Here is a 25,743-nt window from a genome sequence, read left to right as displayed (position 1 = left end):
GGGTTGGGGTGGTCCCCCTAACACTTGATCCGGCAATTGGTTATCAGATACGTTTTCTTATCCTAAATACCTTTCATTTGAGTCCCATATTGTCGTGATTGGTCTAAATATATGTTTGGTAGGTTTTAGGGTGGGGCGGTCCACCTAGGTACCCTATCCGAATTTTGGATACCAAATTTTCATTTTTATGGTACTATATGAGAGCACACAAAATTTCGCTTAAATCGCACCACCGAGATCTGGCGTTTCTGAAAATTAGGGTAAGGGGAGGGTCCGCCCCCCCTTCAGATATCAAAAAATGTAGTACCCTTTTTTCACCACTGGATCATTGTGCACCATCTGTGAAAATTTGAAGAAAATAGGTTCAGCCATTTCTGAGTCTATAAGGAACACACAAACATACAAACAAACAAACACAAATTGATGTTTATATATTGGGTTGCCCAAAAAGTAATTGCGGATTTTTTAAAAGAAAGTAAATGCATTTTTAATAAAACTTAGAATGAACTTTAATCAAATATACGATTTTTATAACTTTTTTTCTAAAGCATGCTAAAAGTAACAGGTGATAACTCAAAGAAGAAAGAATGCAATTACAGAGTCACAAGCTGTGAAAAAATTTGTCAACGCCGACTATATGAAAAATCCGCAATTACTTTTTGGGCAACCAATATAAGAAGAAGAAGATAAGATAGAGAATGACAAAATGAAACAAAAGTCACATATACCTCCATCCTTCGGTGGTGGGTATAAAAATGATCCACTGTATATTTATGCTCACTTAAGGCTCAATTACACCACATGTAGTTGTCTTATGACATGTCAAAATAACCACATGTAGAGTTGTCATGGCGTTTGATACAAACGAAACTAGCATATGAAAATCACTTTTCAAAATATCACATGTAATTTTTTTTTTGCGATTAGAGCATACCCTATTCCTTCTAGCAAAAACATAAAGAAATCAACTGTTTTGTTGTCAGTCGAATGAAAGCAAGCCCAAATTAAATTGTTTTCGCAAATTTATGCCTCAACCACTTGACACACAACTTTAAAAATTTTTACGCTTTAAAAAAATTTACTTTTGCTCTAATTTTTAGGTTATGTCATACGAAAATAGCATGCAGGTGTGATAGCAAAAATGATGAATCGTATGTAAATTGACAATTTTGACAAACATTTTCAATTACATGTGCATACAAAGAGAGACATGTCATAAGGCATCTACATGCCGTGTAATAGCGCCTTTAGTTAGCCTACTCATGTAGCCAGATTTTCTCCATCAAAACCATAGAACTGAATGGCGAACAATTTGCCCCCTTAAATGGAGGACAACAGCAAACGCATACAATCTTAAATGACAATTACAAAGAATATTCTCTATTGTTAACTATTTAAAAACATCCATTCATTAATAACTGTGTTCAACAAAAGCGATATACACACCTCCAAACACTTTCAGATTTATTATAAAGTGAGAGAGCATATAAGGGTATGCGTACGAGAAACTGGTCATTGTAATTCCTGGTTTTAGGGGAGCAACATACCTACACATACCTATAAATACTTCATAAGCTATGGCTAATAGTCATTGGAAGCCTTGTTCAGCTTGTTCAGTTTATGCCGCAGAAAAGTCACATGTGTGCTCTCCAATAAGTGTGAGAACATGCGTGTGAGTGTGTGTGTGTGTGTGTATGGGTTGGTAAGCCTAGGACCGGAAACAATGTTTGTAAAGCAATGCCATACATCCGCCTTTCCAATGTTCAATGCACATTCTAGTCGCCACAGCAGGCAGGCAAACAAGGCAGCAATAGCAACTGCAACATCGCTAACAATAAAGAAATGAATATGGCCCTCACAACAAAAGCATTTTCCTTTGCAAACATGGCGATTGCAACAAAAAACGAGAGCCAAGAAAAGAATAGAATAGAAACCTCAGGCATCGAGTGGCTTGGCTTATTTCGAGGCAGTGATGTTGGCAGCAAGCATACATATATTAAAAAACTTTTGTAATATATTGTCAATGTATTACACATGTGCATACATACACATAGCTATTTCTACTCTCCTACCTCTGCTGGAAAACACAGACTTTGACTTACCGAAAGATGCCTCTAGTGGAGGAGATACTTGAAGTGGAGCAAGAGCATGCATGCTTTAGTTGGGTTTTTTGCTAATGTGACTTTCCCCACTAGCCCACTAAGTGAACAGTTTACGAGTGTGCTTAAAAGCATTACCTGCAACACAAACCTTTTGTATCCAGCCACTATATGTGTTTTGCAGAACAAACGCTATTAATTCCAAGGTTTACCAATGTTCGCAAAATAAATTGAGGAACATACAATGCTCTTCAAATTTACGATGTTTTATTGCCAAACGCAAGGAAGTTACTAAAACGATTCGTTACTCTCATGGAAGTTTTAAAAAAAGCAAAACAAATCAGCTTCAAACTTTCGACCGCAACATGAGAAATTACAATTGTACTCTTAAGCTATAACGAATTTTAGAAATTGATTTAAGCACACTTAATATAACGAAAAAGAAAGTCAAGCAACTTTTTTATACCTACCACCGAAGGATGGGGGTATATTCATTTTGTCATTCCGTTTGCAACACATCGAAATATCTATTTCCGACCCTATAAAGTATATATATTCTTGATCAGCGTGAAAATCTAAGACGATCTAGACATGTCCGTCCGTCTGCCGGTCTGTCTGTTGAAATCACGCTACAGTCTTCAAAAATAGAGATATTGAGCTGAAATTTTGGACAGATTCTTTTTTTGTCCATAAGCAGGTTAAGTTCGAAGATGGGCTATATCGGACTATATCTTGATATAGCCCCCATATAGACCGATCTGCCGATTTAGGGTCTTAGGCCCATAAAAGCCACATTTATTATCCGATTTTGTTGAAATTTGGGACAGTGAGTTGTGTTAGGCCCTTCGACATCCTTCGTTAATTTGGCTCAGATCGGTAAAGATTTGGATATAGCTGCCATATAGACCGATCCTCCGGTTTAGGGTCTTAGGCCCACAAAAGCCACATTTATTATCCGATTTTGATGAAATTTGGGACAGTGAGATGTGTTAGGCCCTTTGACATATTTCTTCAATTTGGTCCAGATCGGTTCAAATTAAGATATAGCTGCCATATAGACCGATTTCTTGATTTATGGTTTTGGGCCCATAAAATGCTCATTTATTGCCCAATGTCCCCGAAATTTGGAACAGTGAGTTAAGTTAAGCCCCTTGACATACTTCTGCAATATCGCACAGATCGGTCCAGATTTGGATATAGCTGCCATATAGACCGATATCTAGGTTTTAGGTTTTGGGGCCATTAAAGACGCATTTATTGTCCGATGTCGCTGAAATTTGAAACAGTGAGTTTGGTTAGGCTCTTCGACGTCCTTCTTCAATTTTGCCCAGATCGGTCCAGATTTGAATATAGCTGCCATATAGACCGATCTCTGGATTTAAGGTTTAGGGCCCATAAAAGAGGCATTTATTGTCCGATTTCGCCGAAATTTGGGACAGTGCTTAGTGTTAGGCTCTTCGACATGTTTATGCAAATTGGCCCAAATCGGTCCAGATTTGGATATAGCTGCCATGTAGACCGATATCTCGATTTAAAGTCTTGGCCCCATAAAAGGCGCCTTTATAATCCGATTTCACTGAAATTTGACACAGTGACTTATGTTCGGCTTTTCGACATCCGTGTCGTATATAATTCAGATCGGTATGAGGTATATGAGTATAAGGTATGAAATTTTCTCCGAATTTTGACGAAAGGTGGTTTACATATATACCCGAGGTGGTGGGTATCCAAAGTTCGGCCCGGCCGAACTTAACGCCTTTTTACTTGTTTTATTTAGCTTTTTTTTAATATAGCTACAAAAACAAAATATCGAAGAAGTTCAAAGTCTTGTTTGTTTGTGTGTTCCTTAAAGACTCAGAAACGTCTGAACCGATTTTCTTGAAATTTTCACAGATGGTGCATATTGACGCCGTGGTGAAAAAAGGTACTAAATTTTTTGATATCTGGAGGGGGGGCGGACCCTTCCCCTTACCCTAATTTTCAGAAACGCCAGATCTCGCAGATGGGTGATGAGATTTATGCGACATTTTGTGTGCTCTCTAATAGTACCCAAAAAAAAAAAAGGTATCCAAATTTCGGATGGGGTACCTAGGGGGGCCGCCCCACCCTAAAACCTACCCAACATATATTTAAACCAATCACGACAATATGGGACTCAAATGAAAGGTATTTAGGATAAGAAAACGTATTTGATATCCAATTGTTGGACCAAGAGCTAGGGGGACCACTCTAAGCCCCAAAACACCCCTAAATCGGACATATTTTCCGACCATGGCAATATGGGACTCAAATGAAGGGTACTTACGTGTAGAATACCAGTCTGATATGCAAATGTGGGACCACGTTTCTGGGGGTCCACCCCTTCCCCAAAACAGTCCCCAAACAGGACTTATTTACTGACCATAGGAATATGGGGCTTAAATAAAAGGTATATGAGTGTAGAATTAGAATCTGATATCCAAATATGGGACCAAGTGTTTGGGGGCCGCCTCTCCCCAAAAACATCCCCCAATGGGGACAAATTTACGACCATAGCAATATGGAGCTCAAATGAAAGGTCTTTGGGAGTAAAGCACGAAATTGATATCAATATTCGGGAAAAGTGTCTATGGGGCCACTCCACCCCCACAACACCACCCAAATAGGATGTTTTTGCTGACTATTGCAATATGAGGCTCAAATAAGAGGGTTTTTAGAGTGTAACACGAATCCGATATGTATTTTCAAGGCCAACTCACTGAGTGGCCGCCCATTCCCCAAAATACCCCCCAAGACGGTCATGTTTACCGATAATGGAAATATGGGGCTCAAATTAAAGTTATTTGGGAGTAGACCACGTATCTTATATCAACATTGGGGGCCAACTGTCTAGCGGACGTCCCACCACCATAACAACGCCCAATTGGGACATATTTGCTCACCAAGACAATTTGGGTCTTAAAGAGAGTGTAGCTTTTGTAAATATTTATAGTTTTTAGGGTCAATACCCCAAACCGGAGATATTTGCTGACTTTTGCGAAAAGGAGTTTAAATGAGATCGGAAAACGAATTTGATATCCAATTTTGAGGCCAATGGCAATACGGAGTCAAATAGATGATATATAGATATATGCGAATATGCGAATAGAGCACGTTGCAGATATATTTTCCGGGCTCAAGTCGGTCATATTTACAGACCATATCAGTGTGGAGCTTAAATGAAAAGTATTGGGGGTTAGAGCAAAAATTGATATCCACTTTCGGGACCAATTTCCTGGGGATCTACCCTTTCCCAAAATACCCCATCTAGACCGACTTTGACGAAATTCAGCACACCTACAAGGACTTCCATTAAACAAAACATCTCACGCTGAACTTTATAAAGATCGAACCCAAAATTGTAGCTTCTATAGACTAAAAAGGCCATATCGTATGAAACATATGCACATATATATGGCAGCTATATCCAAATCTGATTCGATTTTTATGAAATTTTGCACACGTATTGGGACGTCACATGCGGCTACTAAATCATTAAAATGCCATGTCGGATGAATGATATGTGTGGGAGCTATATCAAAATCTGAATTGATTTTTAGGAAATTATGCCATGCAATTTTTTGTAAATATCGGACTATAATTGTGGCGACTAGGGCCTTCAATGGCCATATCGAATGAAAGATATATCTGGGAGCTACATCTTAATCTGATCCGATTTTTTTCGAAATCAGCAGCATTCGTCCTTGAACCAAAAAAACAAGAGATTCTATGCCGATCAGTATACTTTTTAATGGGTCTACCTCTTCTCCTCTTGGCTTTGCAAACAGATGCACAAAGTTATAATACAGTATACCACCGTGGTGTATAATTAATCAGTACACTTCAATATTCAATATGTAAAGAAACATTTTAGGTATTACATTCAGCAATCTCTCCCACATGCATTCATGCCAATCAATATTTTAACCTTGACCTATATTCTTCAACAAAATGAATATCGTTAAATTCTTTAGATTTGGTATTCTAAAAGCATGTCTACATGTTGACTGCACACAGTTATCGAAAAGCCAATTAAAATAAATACAATACACCATATGTATGGTGTATTACACAACAAACATTATTCAAAATTCCAAAATTATGACATTATCTGTCCATGGTAATCCCACACTGGCAGCAGGCAAATGATAAGAAATAATCCTTCATATCTTCTTCTTATGTAAATGATATGGACCTTGTATTGTTGTGATGTTATTATACAAGATTTGTGCATCAGGAACATAATATGAAGGTGATTGTGGGTAATTTTTCCACAAAGCTAAGTTCATTTATTATGGCCATGGACAAACACAAACATCCATAGCTCATATGCGGTAGTACACACACAGACATCCGTACAATACACCCACCCAGGCAGCACACAGTCATGCATCTCAATAAAACACTCTGAAGAAAATTTTCAAAGATTAAAAATACATTAATTTTTGTTTTTTCATAATTACAGCACAAACTCTAAATGATTCATGATGCGAAAGGAGTGCCAGGACAATAGCAGCAACGTCATCGTCATGGTGGTCATTATCAGCAGCATCGGTTTTGGTTACAGCAACAACAACTGCAACAACAACTTCATCATCATTGCAGCACTCCAGAATGTAGTGTTGGTGTCCAAAGAGGTCAGTTCTTGAGACTCATCATTTCTTTCGTTTTCTTCTGCTCGTCTTTAAATTGCCTTTGTCCAGACTCTCATTCACCTACAAGTCAAGTCAAGTACAGTAAAGTATCTCGAAGAGACGTTTGCGGTATTTCTTGGATTTTCCACCTTCACCTCTCCTTATTACCTAGCATTTGTTGTTGTGGTGTTATTAATTGAAGTTGTGCTGAGTAATCTTAGGATGTAATTTTTGGTATGATTTTGAAAAGTTTGAAATAAATCCTTGCCAGCCACACAATGAGTGTTGCACCAAATGAGGTCTTTAACAAGCAATGTAAGAACTGAATTCTGAAAGAGAGAGAGAGAGAAGTTGATGAGAAACGGAAACCAAGAGTTTGATTTGCAGCTAATTACAATAGAAAAATGAAAGTATTTTTATATTAGCTAGAACTTGATAATTATTAATTATGAACAATTAATTTGATTTATAAGGGACTAGCTGACCCGGGCCCGCTCCGCTGCGCCTTCTTTTACTTTATATGGAACAAAAGTTTTCTTGGAATATTTATTTTCGACAATTAAAGAGCTTGTAGTGAAATACCATGCTACGAAAATAGTATATCGCTTGACTAACAGTTTAACGATATAAATGCCTTTATCTGAATCCAATATGATCTTTATTGGTCTACGAATTTAAGTTTGGATGTAAGGTGTACTCCATTCTTAAAATACTCTATTTCAGCCCGATATCATCATGAGTGTCTGATTTAGTGGTGTTTTCGGGGGAAAGGTGGTTCCCCAGATACTTGGCTCTGAAAAAATATCAGCATCGTGCTCTTCTTTCAAATACCATTTTTTTAAACCCCATATTGCCATGGGTTTTGAGGGGAGTTTACACAATGAGGCGTCCCCCAAACACATGGCCCCAAATTGGTTATCAAATTCGTTTTCTAATCTCAAATACTATCATTTGAGCCACATATTGGCATGGTCGAAAAATTTTTACCCTTTTGAGGGGGTGTCTTGGGGAAGGGGTGATGCCTAAATACATGGCCCTTCATACTTTTTTTGAGCCCCATATTGCGATAGTCAGTAAAACATTTCTGTTTGTGGGGTATTTTGGGAAAGGGGTAGACCCCCAGAGAATTGGTCACGAAAATGGGTATCAATTCTTGCTCTACCCCCCAATACCTTGTATTTAAGCTCCACATTAACATGGTAGGTAAATATGCCCGATTTAGGGGTGTTTTGGGGATTGCAAATGCAAATTTTGCCCATGAACATGAACACTGAGGAACAGGGGCAAACTTCTCACATATCAATGAGTGCAGTCCGATTCAAGTTTTTAAACTCAATGATAAGGGGCCTCCTTTTTATAGCCGAGTACGAACGGCGTGCCGCAGTGCGACACCTCTTGGGAGAGAAGTTTTACATGGCATAGTACCTCACAAGAATAAAGTAGGGAAAACCACCGTTGAAAATTTTTTCTGATGGTCTCGCCAGGATTCGAACCCAGGCGTTAAGCGTCATAGGCGGACATTCTAACCCCTGCACTACGGTGGCCTCCAACATTATCCATCATGGTCCGCCAACATTAAGCCCGGAAAATATATCAGCAACGTGGTCTATTCTCATATATCTATATATCATTTATTTGAACCCCATATTGCCATTGCCCTCAAAATTGGATATCAAATTCGTTTTCTAATCCCATTTAAACTCCTTATTGCAAAAGTCAGCAAAAATGTCCAGTTTGGGCTATTGGCCCTAAAAACTAAAAATATTTAGTTCCACTCTCTTTAAGACCCAAATTGTCTTGGTGAGCAAATACGTCCTATTTAGGGGTTGTTAGGGGGGTGGGACGTCCCCTAGACAGTTGGTCCCTAATGTTGATATCAGATACGTGGTCTACTCTCAAATACCTTTAATTTAAGCCCCATATTTCCATAGTTGGTAAACATGACCGGCTTGGGGGGTGTTTTAGGGGATGGGCGGTCACTTGAGTTGGCCTTGAAAATATATATCGGATTCGTGTTCTACTCTAAAAACCCTTTTATTTGAGCCTCCTATTGCAATAGTCAGCAAATACTCCCTTTTTGGGTGGTGTTGTGGGGGTGGGGTGGCTCCATAGACACTTTTCCCGAATATTGATATAAGATTCGTGCTTTACTCCCAAAGACCTTTAATTTGAGCCCCATATTGCAAAGGTCGTAAATTTGTCCTTTGGGGATGTTTTTGGGGAGAGGAGGCCCCCCAAACACTTGGTCCCATATTTGGGTATCAGATTCGTATTCTACACTCAAATACCTTTTATTGAAGCCCCATATTGCCATGGTCAGTAAAAAGTCCTGTTTAGGGGGGTTTTGGGGAGGGGGGTGGACCCCCAGAAACTTTGTCCCACATTTGGATATTAGACTCGTATTCTATTCGTAAAAAACTTTCATTTGAGTCCCATATTGCCATGGTCGGAAAATGTGTCCGATTTAGGGGTGTTTTGGGGCTTGGGATGGTTCTCCTAACACTTGGTCCGACAATTGGATATCAGATACGTTTTCTCATTCTAAATACCTTTAATTTGAGTCCCATATTGTCGTGATTGGTTTAAATATATGTTTGGTAGGTTTTAGGGTGGGGCAGTCCCCCTAGGAACCCCATCCGAAATTTGGTTGCCAATTTTTTCTTTTTAAGGTACTATATGAAAGCACACAAAATTTCGCTTATATCGCACAACCCGTCTTCGTGATTTGCCGTTTCTGAAAATTAGGGTAAGGGGAGGGTCCGCCCCTTTAGATCTTTTATAGACCAGTAAAACTGCCTACATTTTTTCCTATGACAGTAGAGTTCCTACTGTAATAGCAGCAGACAATGTCTGCTATTTTCAGCAGACTTTTCTATAAGAGTACATAGCCTTTTTATACCCACCACCGAAGGATGGGGGTATATTCATTTTGTCATGCCGTTTTCAACACATCGAAATATCCATTTCCGACCCTATAAAGTATATATATTCTAAATCAGCGTAAAAATCTAAGACGATCTAGACATGTCCGTCCGTCTGCCGGTCTGTCTGTTGAAAACACACTGCAGTCTTCAAAAATAGAGATATTGATCTGAAACTTTGAACAGACTCTTTTTTTTATCTATATGCAGGTTAAGTTCGAAGATGGACTAAATCGGACTATATCTTGATATAGCCCCCATATAGACCGATCGGCCGATTTAGGGTATTAGGCCCATAAAAGCCACATTTATTATCCGATTTTGCTGAAATTTGGGACAGTGCGTTGTGTTAGGCCTTTCGACATTCTTTGTCAATTTAGCCCAGATCGGTCCAGATTTGGATATAGCTGCCATATAGAGACCGATCCTCCAATTTAGGGTCTTAGGCCCATAAAAGCCGAGACCGATCCTCCGATTTAGGTTCTTAGGCCCATAAAAGCCACATTTATTATCCGATTTTGATGAAATTTGGGACAGTGAGTTGTGTTAGGCCCTTCGATATCCCTCGTCAATTTGGCTCAGATCGGTCCGGATTTGGATATAGCTGCCATATAGACCGATCCTCCGATTTAGGGTCTTGGGCCCAAAAGAGCCACATTTAGTATCCGATTTTGATGAAATTTGGAACAGTGAGTTGTGGAAAACCCTTCGACTTCCTTCGTAAATTTGGTCCAGATCGGTCGAGATTCGGAATGAAAGGTGGTTTGCATATATACCCGAGGTGGTGGGTATTCAAAGTTCGGCCCGGCCGAACTTAACGCCTTTTTACTTGTTTACTCTTCTCTTCTCTAGGAGGAGGATAAGGGTAGTTTTCATATCGTAGACGGGAAAGTTGCATTGGAATTCGGTTAAGGCCCTTATACCAATTCGCATATCCTCCTTCTTTGAGTAAAGAATGGAGAGGCTCTTGGGCTTTTATACAAGAGGCAAATTAGTGGAATCTTAATTTTCTCTGCGTCAGCAATAGCATCCTATATATTGGGTTGCCCAAAAATTAATTGCGGATTTTTCATATAGTCGGCGTTAACAAATTTTTTCACATCTTGTGACTCTGTAATTGCATTCTTTCTTCTGTCAGTTATCAGCTGTTACTTTTAGCTTGCTTTAGAAAAAAGTGTAAAAAAGTATATTTGATTAAAGTTCATTCAAAGTTTTATTAAAAATGCATTTACTTTCTTTTAAAAAATCCGCAATTACTTTTTGGGCAACCCAATAGTATATGCATGCTGACACCATTTTAACATTCCTCTTAATCGCAAACAATTTTGTTTGTCTAAATTATACTTTGGTTCAATTTATCTTGTGTCCTTGTAACTCGCTTACAAGGTTAACAATAACGTAAAATGTAATTAAAAACCACTTAAGCAACCCAAATAAATGTGAAATGTAGTAAGTGAGTGTAAAAGGATGCCCAACAATATTAATTGAAGCATTTAACCAAAATACCATATTTTTTCACATACTGACTTACCTTCGATAAAACGTTTTTCTAGCTTGCAACTCCTTCTCCGTGTCCTTGAAGACAAATTTCCGTATGCCACTTAAATATGAACGAAAATATTCCATCCAATTGATGGTGCTGATGTTAAATTGTAAATATTTCTTTTCTCGCTCCGTCAACAGTTCATCCAACTCGGTGACATTACGATTGGCAAATGTCCAATGCTTGAGACCAAACCAGGACATCATATAAATGATTTTGGTAATCTTTGCATATGCTTTAATATACCTAAAATAGTGAAAATAGGTTAGCGGGCATAACCCCATGCCAGTGTCGATGGCATGAAAATTATCCTGGCACAACAATGGCGGAAGGACTTCGCCATCATACTCACATGCGTTTTTGTCCTGTAACCAGGGCAATCAAATCCAATATGTAAGCCGGAATCTGATGCAGCAAAAGGGAGGCAGCATAGTGTAATGGCTTCCATGGTATTATAATGTATGAGAAACACCTGCTCATCAGCATCATCCATTGTCGGAAGGCATACAGAGACAGAAACGACAGGCAAACAATTTTCATTACAAGATTGGATTTTAGTCGGTGAAGTCATGTAAAGTTCATAGTTCGGAATAAAATTATATTCCATGAATATGTTTGTGTGTGTGAACTGGAGTCCGGATTTTTATGCAAAATGGATGGATGGAGACACAATACCAGATATGAACCAACTTAGGGGAGTGGTATTGAGAACAATTAATGATTTTGTAAGTAGCACGGAACTTAAATTTTTTTTTTATAGCTTACTTTATAGTTTTTAGAGCGCACAACAAGCCGATTACTGGCTTCGGTGTATATTCATAGTGGCATGGGGCTGATTAATATCAGCACACTCTATTCAACCTAACCTAACCATTGGAACGATAATAAAGCAGCTCACGCTAAATTTTGAGAAGATAGAACCAAAATTGTGGCTCCCATGTCTGATATGGGAACTATATCCAAATCTGGACCGATATTTATAAATATTTGAACTTCAAATAAAACACCTGATGTAAAAATTTCGTAAAGATTTGACCAAAGTTTTTGCTTCAACAGCTTTAAAAGGCTATATCGGATGAAAGATATATATCGGAGCTATATCTAAATCTCATCAGATTTTGTTCAAAACTACTGGCGTTCGTTCTTGCACCAAAATAGTGACTTGTTCAAAATTCTTTGGTAATCAAACAACAAATTCAACCTGTACCTTGATCACAAGAATACATGGGCAGGCAGACGAACATTGCCAACACGATTCAGGAAGTGATTCTAAGCCGATTGGTATACGTTTCAATAGGTCTGGCTCTTCTCCTTCTTTGCATTGATAGTAAAAGCAAATGCACAACGTTTCAATACCATGTACCACAGTGGTGGTGTAGTCGAAAACCCCAAGAAGATTTGGCAGCCGGAAAAAGTTTTCGAAATGCCCAGGTGACCAACGTTAGGGGCATGACAAGAACGCCCGGACCAACCAGGGCCTTATAATTTTGCACATGATTTCGCTTTCACCTCAATTCCAACCATTTAAAATTTCGAAGAAATATCTCCAACCCTTCTCAAACGGCAGAATTTTTTTCGATTTTCGGACTCGATTATAGAAAGGTGGTCCCATATCATTGAAGTTAAACTTGAATGGAACAGCGCTTATTGATAGGTGAAAAGTTATGTCATTTTAAGTCGATCTAGTCCGTCCGTCTGTCTGTCGAAAGCAGGCTAACTTTCGAAGGAGTAGAGCAAGCCGCTTGAAATTGTGGACAAATACTTTTTATTGGTGTAGGTCGGTTGGGATTGTAAATGGGCCAAATCGATCCATGTTTTGATATAGCTGCCATATAAACCGATCTTGGATCTTGACTTCTTGATCCTCTAGAGGGCGCAATTCTCATCCGATTTGACTGAAATTATGCATGACGTGTTTTGTCATGATATCTAACAACTGTGCCAAGTATGGTTCAAATCGGCCCATAACCTGATATAGCTGCCATATAAACTGATCTTGGGTCTTGACTTCTTGAGCCTCTAGAGGGCGCATTTATTATCCGATTTGACTGAAATTTTGCACGTGGTGTTTTGGTACCACTTCAAGCAACTGTATTAAGTACGATTCAAATCGGTTAATAATCTGGTACAGCTGTCATATAAAGCGATCTGGGATCTTGACTTCTTGAGCCTCTAGAGGGCGCAATTCTCATCCGATTTGGCTGAAATTTAGCATGAGACGTTTTGTTATGACTTCCAACAACTGTCCTAAGTATGGCGCATATCGGTTCATAACCTGATATAGCTGCCATATAAACCGATCTGGGTCTTGGCTTCTTCAGCCTCTAGAGGGCGCAATTCTCATGCGATTTTTTTTTTTTCTTTTTTATTATATAATGCATTGTGCGTTCCGCTAGCCAATCAATTACAAATGGGTGTAAGGTGGAATGGAATGTCTAGTATCCCTGACATACATCCTTACATCAGGAATAAGAAGACGAATATCAGGCGAACACACACCATGCAAGTACCGATATAACAGCGCCAAACAACCCACATTGCGACGATGATGAAGGGAGGCAATAGAGTTGGATATCCCACTGTCACCAATCAATGTCACCGCTCTCTTCTGTACATAGTCCAGTAGCTCCAGGGATGATTTTGAAGCTCTAGCCCATACATTTGAGTTGTACTCCATTTTCGTCCTTATGAAAGTGGTGTAGATTTTAAGAAGATCAGACGGAGTGAAGTAATTGTTTTTAGGACGCCTAAACACTTGAATGCTTCTTTCGACACTTGTTAAGCCCAACGAACATCACCTTGTATTTTCATGCCCAGAACATCAAGAGCTTCTGATTGCTCAGCATCTACACCGTTGATGGATAAAGATGATCGTAACGGGTCATTGAATCGTTTGTGTGACAACAAGCAGCACTGAGTCTTCCGTGCATTAAAATCTACTCGATTCATTCGACCTCACTCAGAAATGGCCAGCAAATCATGGCAGAGTGTATCGTCCATAACCCGCCTCTTGTCCTCAATCTCTCGAAGACTTGGCCTATGGTCGAATAAGTACGAATGACAGAGATTACTGTCATCCGCAAATGAGTAGATCGGATTCGATGTCTGACCCAACAGATCGTTGATGAAAATAAGAAAAAGAGAAGGAGAAAGAACAGAGCCCTGGGGTGCGGTCAATTTGTGCTCATTGAATGAGAACCCATCTATAACGACTCGAATAGTGCGATCTCTGAGAAAGCTTGAAATAAATCGAACGAAGCCATTACCAACACCCTTATAAACCAATCTCCCGATTTTACTTCTTGAGCTACTACAAGGCTCAATTCTTATCCGAATGAACTGAAATATTACACAATAACTTCTTCAATGTTCAGCATTCATATATGGTCCGAATCGGACTATAACTTGATATAGCTCCAATAGCATAACAATTCTTATTCAATATTCTTTGTTTGCCTAAAAAGAGATCCCGAGCATAGAACTCGACAAATGCGATCCCAATGGTGGAGGGTATATAAGATTCGGCCCGGCCGAACATAGCACGCTCTTGCTTGTTTTTTCAAATAAAAAAATTATATTGAAATTTTACCGCTAGAGAAAATATTGCTGTCAGGTTGTATGGCGGTCTATGCAATTTCAGTGACACAGTCCAAATTTGAATTTTTTTCAAGGTATCAAAGTAACAGTACCATCATCATCGGTATCGGTATCGCACAACAGGAAAGTAAGTGTGGCACCAACACACACACGCACGCACAATAGAATAGAGATAAAGAGAATACGATGGCTTAAACACATGAACATTTACAAACACACACACACACACTGCCTTAACACAGCCAATGATATAAAGAGATCAGCATTGGCAAAATTGGCAGTGGTTTGTTTATGAGCATGTTTTTCGGCCAAAAACAAACGCTGTCCTTGTGTGCCTTTTGTGCGTTCCGGTGTATTTGTGGGTCGTTATCCTTTGCCACTGTTTTTGGTAAACTTTCCGCTTATGGATATATGCTTGCATGTATGTTTGCGTATTCAAATTGATGTTGTATCAGTTTTTAGATTCGATAGATATGGAATTGCAGATAAAGTTATTGGCCAGCATAGTTTGCCAAATATTTTCAGTTAGTTATGGATGGCTTGAACTACCGCATACGTTGTTATTGGCCATCGTTTTTGGTGATTTTATGTAACGGCAAAGGTTGCGTTCACTCGGTGTAAACAAGGCGTTATTCGAAGTTTTTCAAAGGTATACGGATGGGTCAATAGTTTTCAACTTTTGGTTATGCAAAGCAAATGAGAATTTCAGAGGCAACTATACAATAAAATTTACTTTGAGAAAAAATGCAAGCTCTCGCCATCGGAGGGGCTACACTAATCTCCGTTTTTTGGTCGTTGATGTAATACAAATATGTTGATGGCCAGATGACCACCGTAGCCCAGAACCATGACACGGAACGTCTGGGTTCGAATCTTTGCGAGAACATTAGAAAAAAAATTTCAGCGGCGGTTATCCCATCCATCATGTTGGCGACATTTGTAAGGTACCATGCCATGTAAAAACTTCTGCCCAAAGAATAAAACGGCCCATGGCAAATTTTGTAAGTATGGGACCAAAATTGTGGCTACTACAGCTTTAAAAGGGCATATCGGATGAAAGATATACATGGGAGCTATATATAAATCTGATCCGATTATGCTGAAAATTTGTACACCTATTGGGACGTCACGAAAAATACCTCGTGCCAAATTCTGCAAAGATGGGACCAAAATTGTGCCTCCAACAGTCTATATAGGTCAAATTGGACGAATGTTATATATGGGAGCTATAACTAAATCTTAACCGATTTAGATGAAATTGGGACGACACACGAAACATCTCATGCCAAATTTGGTAGAGATCGCACCCAAATTGCGACTCCTACAGCTTTAAAAGGGCATATCGGATGAAAGATATATATGGGAGCTATTTCTAAATCTGGACCGACTTTTTTCAAAATCAATACCGTTCGTCCTTGCACCAAAAAAGACACTTGTGCAAAATTTTGTGAAAATCGGACAACAAATGCGACCTATACCTTGATTATAAGAATACATGGACAGACAGACGGACGGACATAGCTAAATCGCATCAGGAAGTGATTCTAAGCCGATCCGTTTACTTATCGATGGGTCAAGCTCTTCTTCTTCTTAGCGTTGCAAACAAATGCACAAATAATAAATACCCTATACCACAGTGGTGGTGCAGAGTATAAAAATAGAGATATTGAGCTGAAACTTTACACAGATTCTTTTTTTGTCCATAAGCAGGTTAAGTTCGAAGATGGGCTATATCGAATTATATCTTGATGTAGCCCCCATATTGACCGATCCGCCGATTTAGGGTCTTAAGCCCATAAAAGCCACATTTATTATTAGATTTTGCTGGGCCCTTCGACATCTTTCTTCAATTTGGCCCAGATCGGTCCAGATTTGGATATAGCTGCAATATAGACCGATCCGCCGATTTAGGGTCATAAACCCATAAAAGCCACATTTATTATCTGATTTTGCTAAAATTTGGGATACTGAGCTGTGGTAGGTCCTTCGGCCCTCTTCGTCAATTTAGCTCAGATCGGTCCAAATTTGGATATAGCTGCCGTATAGACCGATCTCTAGATTTAAGATTTTGGACTCATAAAATGCGTATTTATTGTCCGATGTCGCCGAAATTTGGGACAGTGAGTTGTGATAGGCCCTTCGATAACCTTCTTCAATATGGTATAGATCGGTCCAGAATTGGCGATAACTGTCATATAGACCAATCACGCGATTTAAAGCTTTGGGCCCATAAAAGACGCATTTATTGTCCTATGTCGCCGAAATTTGGGACTGGAAGTTATGGTAGGCCCTTCGACATTCTTCGTCAATTTGGCTCAGATCGGTCCAGATTTGGATATAGCTGGCATATAACCCGATCTCTCGATTTAAGGATTTGGGTCCATAAAAGGCGTATTTATTATCCTATGTCGCCGAAATTTGAGACAGTGAGTTATGGTAGGTCCTTCGACATTCTTCGTTAATTTATCTCAGATCGGTCCAGATTTGGATATAGCTTCTATATGGACCGACTATTCGATTTAAGGTTTTGGGCCCATTAAAGGCGTATTTATTATCCTATGTCGTCGAAATTTAGGACAGTGAGTAGTGTTATGCCCTTCGACATTCTTCTTCGATTAAGCACAGATCGGTTCAAATTTGGATATAGCTGCCATATAGACCGATCTCTCGATTTAAGGTTTTGGGCCCATAAATGGCGCATTTGTTGTCCCATTTGGCCGAAATTCGGAACAGTGAGTTGTGTTAGGCCCTTCGACATTCTTCATCAATTTGGCTCAGATCGGTCCAGATTTGGATATAGCTGCCATATAGACCGATCTCTCGATTTAAGGCTTTGGGCCCATAAAAGGCGCATTTATTGTGTCTTTTATGGGCCTAAGACCCTAAATCGGCGGATCGGTCTATATGGGGGCTATATCAAGATATAGTCGGATTTAGCTCATCTTCGAATTTAACCTGCTTATGGCAAAACAAGTAAAAGCGTGCTAAGTTCGGCCGGGCCGAATCTTATATACCCTCCACCATGGATCGCATTTGTCGAGTTCTTTTCCCGGCATCTCTTCTTAGGCAAAAAAGGATATAAGAAAAGAGTTGCTCTGCTATTAAAACGATATCAAGATATGTTCCGGTTCGGACCACAATTAAATTATATGTTGGAGACCTGTGTAAAATTTCAGCCAATTCGTATAAGAATTGCGCCCATTGGGGCTCAAGAAGTAAAATAGAGAGAACGATTTATATGGGATCTGTATCGGGCTAAAGACCGATTCAGACCATAATAAACAACGTTTGTTGATAGTCATGAGAGGATCCATCGTACAAAATTTCAGGCATATCGGATAATAATTGCGACCTCTAGGGGTCAAGAAGTCAAGATCCCAGATCGGTTTATATGGCAGCTATATCAGGTTATGAACCGATTTGAACCTTATTTGACACAGTTGTTGAAAGTAAAAATAAAATACGTCATGCAAAATTTCAGCCAAATCGGATAGGAATTGCGCCCTCTAGAAGCTCAAGAAATCAAATCCCCAGAACTGTTTATATGACAGCTATATCAGGTTATGGACCGATTTCAACCATACTTGGCACAGTTGTTGGATATCATAACGAAATACTTCGTGCAAAAACTCATTCAAATCGGATAAGAATTGTGCCCCCTATAGGGTCAAGAAGTCAAGACCCAAGATCGGTTTATATGGTAGCTATATCAGGTTATGGACCGATTTGAACCATACTTGGCACTGTTGTTGGATATATTAAGAAAACGCGTCGTGCAAAATTTCATTTCAATCGGATAAGAATTGCGCACTCTAGAGGCTCAAGAAGTCAAGACCCCATATCGGTTTATATGGCAGCTATATCAGGTTATGGACCGATTTGAACCATACTTGGCACAGTTGTTGGATATCATAGCAAAACACGTCATGCGAAATTTCATTCCAATCGGATAAGAATTGCGCACTCTACAGGCTCAAGAAGTCAAGACCCAAGATCGGTTTATATGGCAGCTATATCAGGTTATGGACCGATTTGAACCATACTTGGCACAGTTGTTGGATATCATAACAAAACACGTCGTGCAAAATTTTATTCTGATCGGATAAGAATTGCGCACGCTAGAAGCTCAAGAAGTCAAGACCCCAGATCGGTTTATATGGCAGCTATATCAGGTTATGGACCGATTTGAACCATACTTGGCACAGTTGTTGGATATCATAACAAAACACGTCGTGCAAAATTTTATTCTGATCGGATAAGAATTGCGCACTCTAGAGGCTCAAGAAGTCAAGATCCCATATCGGTTTATATGGCAGCTATATCAGGTTATGGACCGATTTGAACCATACTTGGCACAGTTGTTGGATATCATAGCAAAACACGTCATGCGAAATTTCATTCCAATCGGATAAGAATTGCGCACTCTACAGGCTCAAGAAGTCAAGACCCAAGATCGGTTTATATGGCAGCTATATCAGGTTATGGACCGATTTGAACCATACTTGGCACAGTTGTTGGATATCATAACAAAACACGTCGTGCAAAATTTTATTCTGATCGGATAAGAATTGCGCACGCTAGAAGCTCAAGAAGTCAAGACCCCAGATCGGTTTATATGGCAGCTATATCAGGTTATGGACCGATTTGAACTATACTAGGTACAGTTGTTGGATATCATAGCAAAACACGTCATGCGAAATTTCATTCCAATCGGATAAGAATTGCGCACTCTACAGGCTCAAGAAGTCAAGACCCAAGATCGGTTTATATGGCAGCTATATCAAAACATGGACCGATATGGCCCATTTACAATACCAACCGACCTACACTAATAAGAAGTATTTGTGCAAAATTTCAAGCGGCTAGCTTTACTCCTTCGGAAGTTAGCGTGCTTTCGACAGACAGACGGACGGACGGACGGACGGACGGACGGACGGACGGACGGACAGACGGACGGACATGGCTAGATCGACATAAAAAGTCGCGACGATCAAGAATATATATACTTTATGGGGTCTCAGACGAATATTTCGAGTAGTTACAAACAGAATGACGAAATTAGTATACCCCCCATCTTATGGTGGAGGGTATAAAAATCTGTGCAATGTCTCAGCTCAATGTCTCCATTTTTGAAGACTGTAGCGTGATTTCAACAGACAGACAGACGAACGGTCGGACATGTCTAGATCGTCTTAGACTTATACGCTAATCAAGAATTTATATATTTTATAGGGTAGGAAATGGATATTTCGATGTGTTGCAAACGGAATGACAAAATGAATATACCCCCATCCTACGGTGGTGGGTATAAAAAGTGACAACCTTCTAAAGCATATGTTTTGGACTCTAACTCTAACCTTTTCACTTGTCTCAAGTCAAATGCAATTCCATTGACCTCCTCTAAGGTCTATTCAAAAGTGAAACGTTATGCCATAACAAGTCAGTGAAAATGCTACCACAGCAATGCGAATTCTATCAAACATTCATAAAGTCGAACAAACGCATTGGGGGTTTCATTTAATCTATTTGAAAAATAAAAAATATTTGTTACAAACCGAATCTTTGGATAACAGCAGAACGTTGCAAACCATGAGGTGTCATTGTCATGGCTACACACGGTGTCACTTACCACAATGCTTTGTCGAATGGTTCATGGAATCCTTTGCGGGACAAATGCATGTATTGGCCCCATGTCAAATTGTTGCGATCGAATATGTAATTGTAGACGGGCAATTCACGTTTGGCCTCGCTATCGCTTTTGCTAATTGCATATCTGAATTAAACCAATTTATTTATTAACTTGTTATGGACATTTTGTGTTTAATAGAATTATAGCTCACCTTCGGGCCACATCCCAGGCACTCGATATCATGGCATTGACACAATAATCCGCTGGAACCATATTTGCTTTATATTTGGCATTTCCATAAATGCAACGAACTAAACCTCTCGCTGACCAGGTGCACAAACCTGAGGGACCATAGAGATTATCGGTCCAGCCGGGTATGGGATCCTTGTAGGTTGACATGACTGCAAAAATATAGCAAAGAGAATAAATTTACATATAATGAACATGGGCCAATTTGTATGGATGGTTATAATTAATGCAAAACTCCCTGTTAACGATTCCCTTTAACTGTTAAGTATTTCAAACTGTGTCCTTTTTTTCGGTACTGCTTTTTTCTTAGCATTAGAGAAATGAAATTATTATTTATTACATCTCTTTGTATGTAGTTTTTTTGTTTACTAGTCCTTTCAAAAAGCAGCATCCATCCATGCTTCCACAAAGAACTTGCCTCAGTCCAAACCCCAAAGGCGTTGATGATAAGGATGATAAGAATCCTTTTACTCTCTTTTTTTGTTGGTCTATTTCTTTTTCGTATTTCTCATGCAATCCCTTGCATATCGTATCTTTATCACTTTTGGCCAAGGTTCAATGCAGCAGTCATAGAGTAAGCAGGACACAAATAAAACAAAACTGAAATGTTAAGAGCTCATTTGAGATCTTTTTAACGAACATAAATGAACATTGGTACTTTACCACAAAATCAAACAGAGAAGTTGAAAAGTATGCAACGTACGACTTATAATCATCAACAGTGGCGACCATGTAAAGTCACAGATAATTAGGTAAATAACTGAGTATCAAATTACGAACAAATAGGGTGCATTGAAACCCGCCTTAAAAAAGTTTAATGAAATGTCTTTAAAACAATTTTATGAAATTTTTTCTAAAGAATTCTTATTACAAAAAATTCAAAGTGTGTTAGTGGGAACATATGTCAGGAAGCCTTACGTAGGTCCTTGTGCCAAATTACAGCAAAATCGAATAATAAATCCGCTCCTAATGGGTCCAAGACCCTAAATCGGGAGATGAGTCTATGGTCCGATTCGGACCAAACTCAGCACGGCGGTCGAGTGGTCTAATAAATACAATTCAAGTTGTTAAAACAGAATATTGGTCAATATGTCAGCTATAGATTGATCTGAAGCATATAGGTCGTGGATGTCGACAAGTCTAACATTGGCAAATTTCAGCGAAATCGGATAATAAATGCACCTCTTATGACCTCAAGACCATAGATAGGGAGATCGGTCTTTATGGCAACTATGCCAAAACCGATGCAACGATGAAAACCATACTGTTCAAAATTTCAGCGCAATCGGGTAAAGCATGCTTCTTTTACGGGCCTAAGAACTTACATCGGGAGATCGGTATATATGGCAGCTATATCCAAATATAGACCGATCTTGACCATACTCAGTACGAATGTTGAGGAGCCTAACGCAAAACATTGTGCCAGATTTCAGCGAAATCGGATAATAAATTTGGCTTTAATGGGCTTAAAACCTGTAATTGGAAGCTCGGTTTATACATGGGCTATGCCAAGATATAGTACGATATAACCCATCTTCGAACTTAACCTGCCTACAGACAAACAAGTAAGAGCATGCTAAGTTCGGCCGAGCCGGATGTTATATACCCTCCACCATGGATCGCATCTGTCGAGTTCTTTGCTCAGTATCTCTTTTTAGGCCAATAAAGAATGATGAATATGGGCGAAGGAGGAGGTGGAGCTTTATCAAGTTATAGTCCAATTCGGGGCTCAAGAAGCAAAATCGGGAGATCGGTTTATATGGGAGCTGTGTCAAGCTATAGATCGATTCAGACCATATTGCACACGTATGTTGAAGGCCATGGGAAAAGCCGTTGTACAAAATCTGTGCCAAATTGGATGAGAATTGCGCTCTCTAGAGGGTCAAGAAGTCAAGACCCAAGATCGGTTTATATAGCAGTTATATCAGGTTATGGACCGATTTGAACCATACTTCGCACAGTTGTGATAAGAAAACACCCGTGCAAAATATCAGTCAAATCGGATGAGAATTGCGCCCCCTAGAGACCCAAGAAGTCAAGACCCTAGATCGGTTTATATGGCAGCTATATCAGGTTACAGACCGATTTGAACCATACTTGGCACAATTGTTGAATATTATAACAAAACACTTCGTGCAAAATTTTATTCCAATCGGATAAGAATTGCGCACTCTAGAGACTCAAGAACTCAAGACCCAAGATCGGTTTATATGGCAGCTATATCAGGTTATGGACCGATTTAGACCATAGATGGCACAGTTGTTGGATATCATAACAAAACACGTTGTGCAAAATTTCATTCCAATCGGATAAGAATTGCGCTCTCTAGAGGCTCAAGAAGTCAAGACCCAAGATCGGTTTATATAGCAGCTATATCAGGCTATGGACCGATTTAAACCATACTTGGCACAATTATTGGATATCATAACTTAACACTTTGTGCAAAATTTCATTCCAATCGGATAGGAATTGCGCCTTCTATAGGCTCAAGAAGTCAAGACCCAAGATCGGTTTATATGACAGCTATATCAAAACATGGACCGATTTGAACCATACTTGGCACAGTTGTTGGATATTGTAACAAAACACGTCGCGCAAAATTTCATTCCAATCGGATAAGAATTGCGCTCTGTACAGGCTCAAGAAGTCAAGACCCAAGATTGGTTTATATAGCAGCTATATCAGGTTATGAACCGATTTAAACCATACTTGGCACAATTGTTGGATATCATAACAAAACACGTTGTGCAAAATTTCATTCCAATCGGATAAGAATTGCGCACTATAGAGGCTCATTTAAAATACCAACCGACCTACACTAATATTAAGTATTTGTGCAAAATATCAAACGACGAGCTTTGCTCCTTCGGAAGTTAGCGTGCTTTGGACAGACAGACGGACGGACGGACATGGCTAGATCGAAATAAAATGTCGCGAATATATATACTTTATGGGGTCTCAGACGAATATTTCGAGAATGACGAAATTAGTATACCCCCATCCTATGGTGGAGGGTTTAAAAATAAAGAATATGGGCAAAGTTTCAGCTAATTATCTTCACATTTAAAGCTTGTATCGTGACTTCAACAGACAAACGGGCAGATGAACGGACATGGCTAAATAGTCTTACATTTTTACACTGATCAAGAATATATATTCTTTATAGGGTCAATGCGGCTTGGTCAATCCACCCTAGGCCAGATATTTACACTTTCATGAAAATCGGTCCAAATTTAGATATGGTTCTTATATATATACCGCCCGATTTTCACTTCTAGAGCCACTGCAAAAGCATTTTGTTTTTGCATCTGAGAATTTTGCTCGAAATCGGTTCAGTTTTGGATATAGCTCCCATATATATGTTCTTCCGATTTCCAGTAATACATCACTAAAATGGTAATTTGATAATCGATTCTCTCGAAATTTGGCAGAAAGGCTTTCTTATGACTCCCGATATTACTAGTAAATTTCAAAAAAATCGGTTCAGTTTTGGATATAGCTCCCATTCCCATATATATGTTCGTCTGATTTGCAGTAATATTGCAATAAAATGGTCATTTGTGAACCGATTCTCTTGAAATTTGGCAGGAAGGATTTTCTTATGACTCTCGATATTATTGGTGAATTTCGGGGAAATCGGTTCAGAGTTTGATATAGCTCTCATATATATATATATATGGCCCGATTTTCACTCCTAAAGAAACTGTAAGAGCATTTATTGACAAATCTTCCCAAAATGTTGTACAACGCTTTCCTCGACGACTTTGACAATATCTATTAAGTTTGGTCGAAAGCGGGTCCGATTAAGGTATAGCTCCCATTTATATGTTCGACCGATTTTGAGAAATATTGCAATTAAGTGCTCATTTGTTTACCGATTCTCTCGAAATTTGGCAGGACAGATATTCTTATGACTCTTAATATTACAGCTGAATTCCATAGAAATTGGTTCAGATTTAGATATAGCTGTCATATATGTATATAGCCCGATTTTCACTTTTAAAGCCACTACAAGCACATTTTTTGACCAATCTTCCCAAACCTTCGTAAAAGGCTTTCCTCGACGACTATCGCATTATCTGAGAAGTTTGCTCGAAATCGGTTCAGATTTAGATGTAGCTCCTATAGCTCGTCAGATTTTGGATAATTTGTTGTCCTTTGTCCAACGGTAGTTCTTACATCTTGAACATATTGGCTTTTTCTCGAAATTTGATACGGGAACTTTAATAACCCATCGGAAAGCATCCGCCAAGGTCCATCAAAATTGCTTCAGAATTAGATAAAGCTCCCACTTTGTATTTATAGGGTAGGTGTAGGGAATTATAAAGTCGTCACCGTCCGACTTTTGCCTTTCCTTACTGGTTTTCATTAAATTTTCTGTCAAGATAACATTTCAATCAAATATTATTGCTAAGCTATTCACTTTATTTTAGTTTTGCATATGTCTGGGATTAAGTACAGATTTTCTGTATTTATTTATTTTTTTTTAATAAATTTTTAATTATAAAATTGCAGAACTTTTGTTTTACTCCTTGGTGCAGGATGCACAGTCTACTTGCATGCACCACTGTTGCTGTATTTATTAGTATATATTGCCTTTGCTCTCTTCAATTTGCCTTCTATATTTTGGTGCTTCTAATGCTGCTGCTTTTTGTTGGCTGCTACTGTTGCATCCAAATGACACAACAAACTTTGGCTTGGTTTATCTATTTACATCTTTTGCTCTGATTCTCTGTGAATATTTCTAACCGACAAAGTTCGCATTTTTTGCTGTTATTGTTGCTTTTGTTTGCATTCAAAAGCATGAAGACATTTCCTACAAACTCATGTACATAACATGGCACAGAGTAGGTTACACTGAATATCGAGCCACACGCAGAAAATAAGAAACTATTTACACCCTACACCACTACTGTGGTACAGGGTATTATAACTTAGTGAATTAGTTTGTAACACCCATAAGGAAGAGAGATAGACCCATTGATAAGTATAACCGATCGACTCAGAATCACTTTCTGATTCGAATTAGCTATGTCCGTCTATCTGTCTGTCT

The 25,743-nt window shown here is 39.0% G+C and overlaps 1 protein-coding gene across 2 annotated transcripts in view; it reads right to left on the bottom strand.

Annotated features, from left to right (window-relative positions):
- Positions 1-6,407: 6,407 nt before the first annotated feature.
- LOC106093654 (fatty acyl-CoA reductase wat) overlaps positions 6,408-25,743 on the bottom strand; it is a 40,322-nt gene continuing 20,986 nt past the window's right edge. The window contains exons 7-12 of one of the 2 annotated variants that reach the window (XR_009398803.1): positions 20,653-20,842; positions 20,442-20,585; positions 11,568-11,687; positions 11,204-11,461; positions 6,581-7,080; positions 6,408-6,524 (exon numbers count right to left, since the gene is read on the bottom strand). Coding sequence is in view for 1 of the 2 variants with exons in the window: in XM_059371046.1 (XP_059227029.1) it covers positions 6,969-7,080; positions 11,204-11,461; positions 11,568-11,687; positions 20,442-20,585; positions 20,653-20,842 (824 nt within the window). In the remaining variant the exon portion in view is untranslated. The other variant, XM_059371046.1, reaches the window with a different exon arrangement.

The sequence above is a fragment of the Stomoxys calcitrans genome, chromosome 1 (assembly GCF_963082655.1).
Source record: "Stomoxys calcitrans chromosome 1, idStoCalc2.1, whole genome shotgun sequence".
NCBI lineage: Eukaryota > Metazoa > Arthropoda > Insecta > Diptera > Muscidae > Stomoxys > Stomoxys calcitrans.
This window is presented reverse-complemented; position numbering and strand designations above follow the sequence as displayed.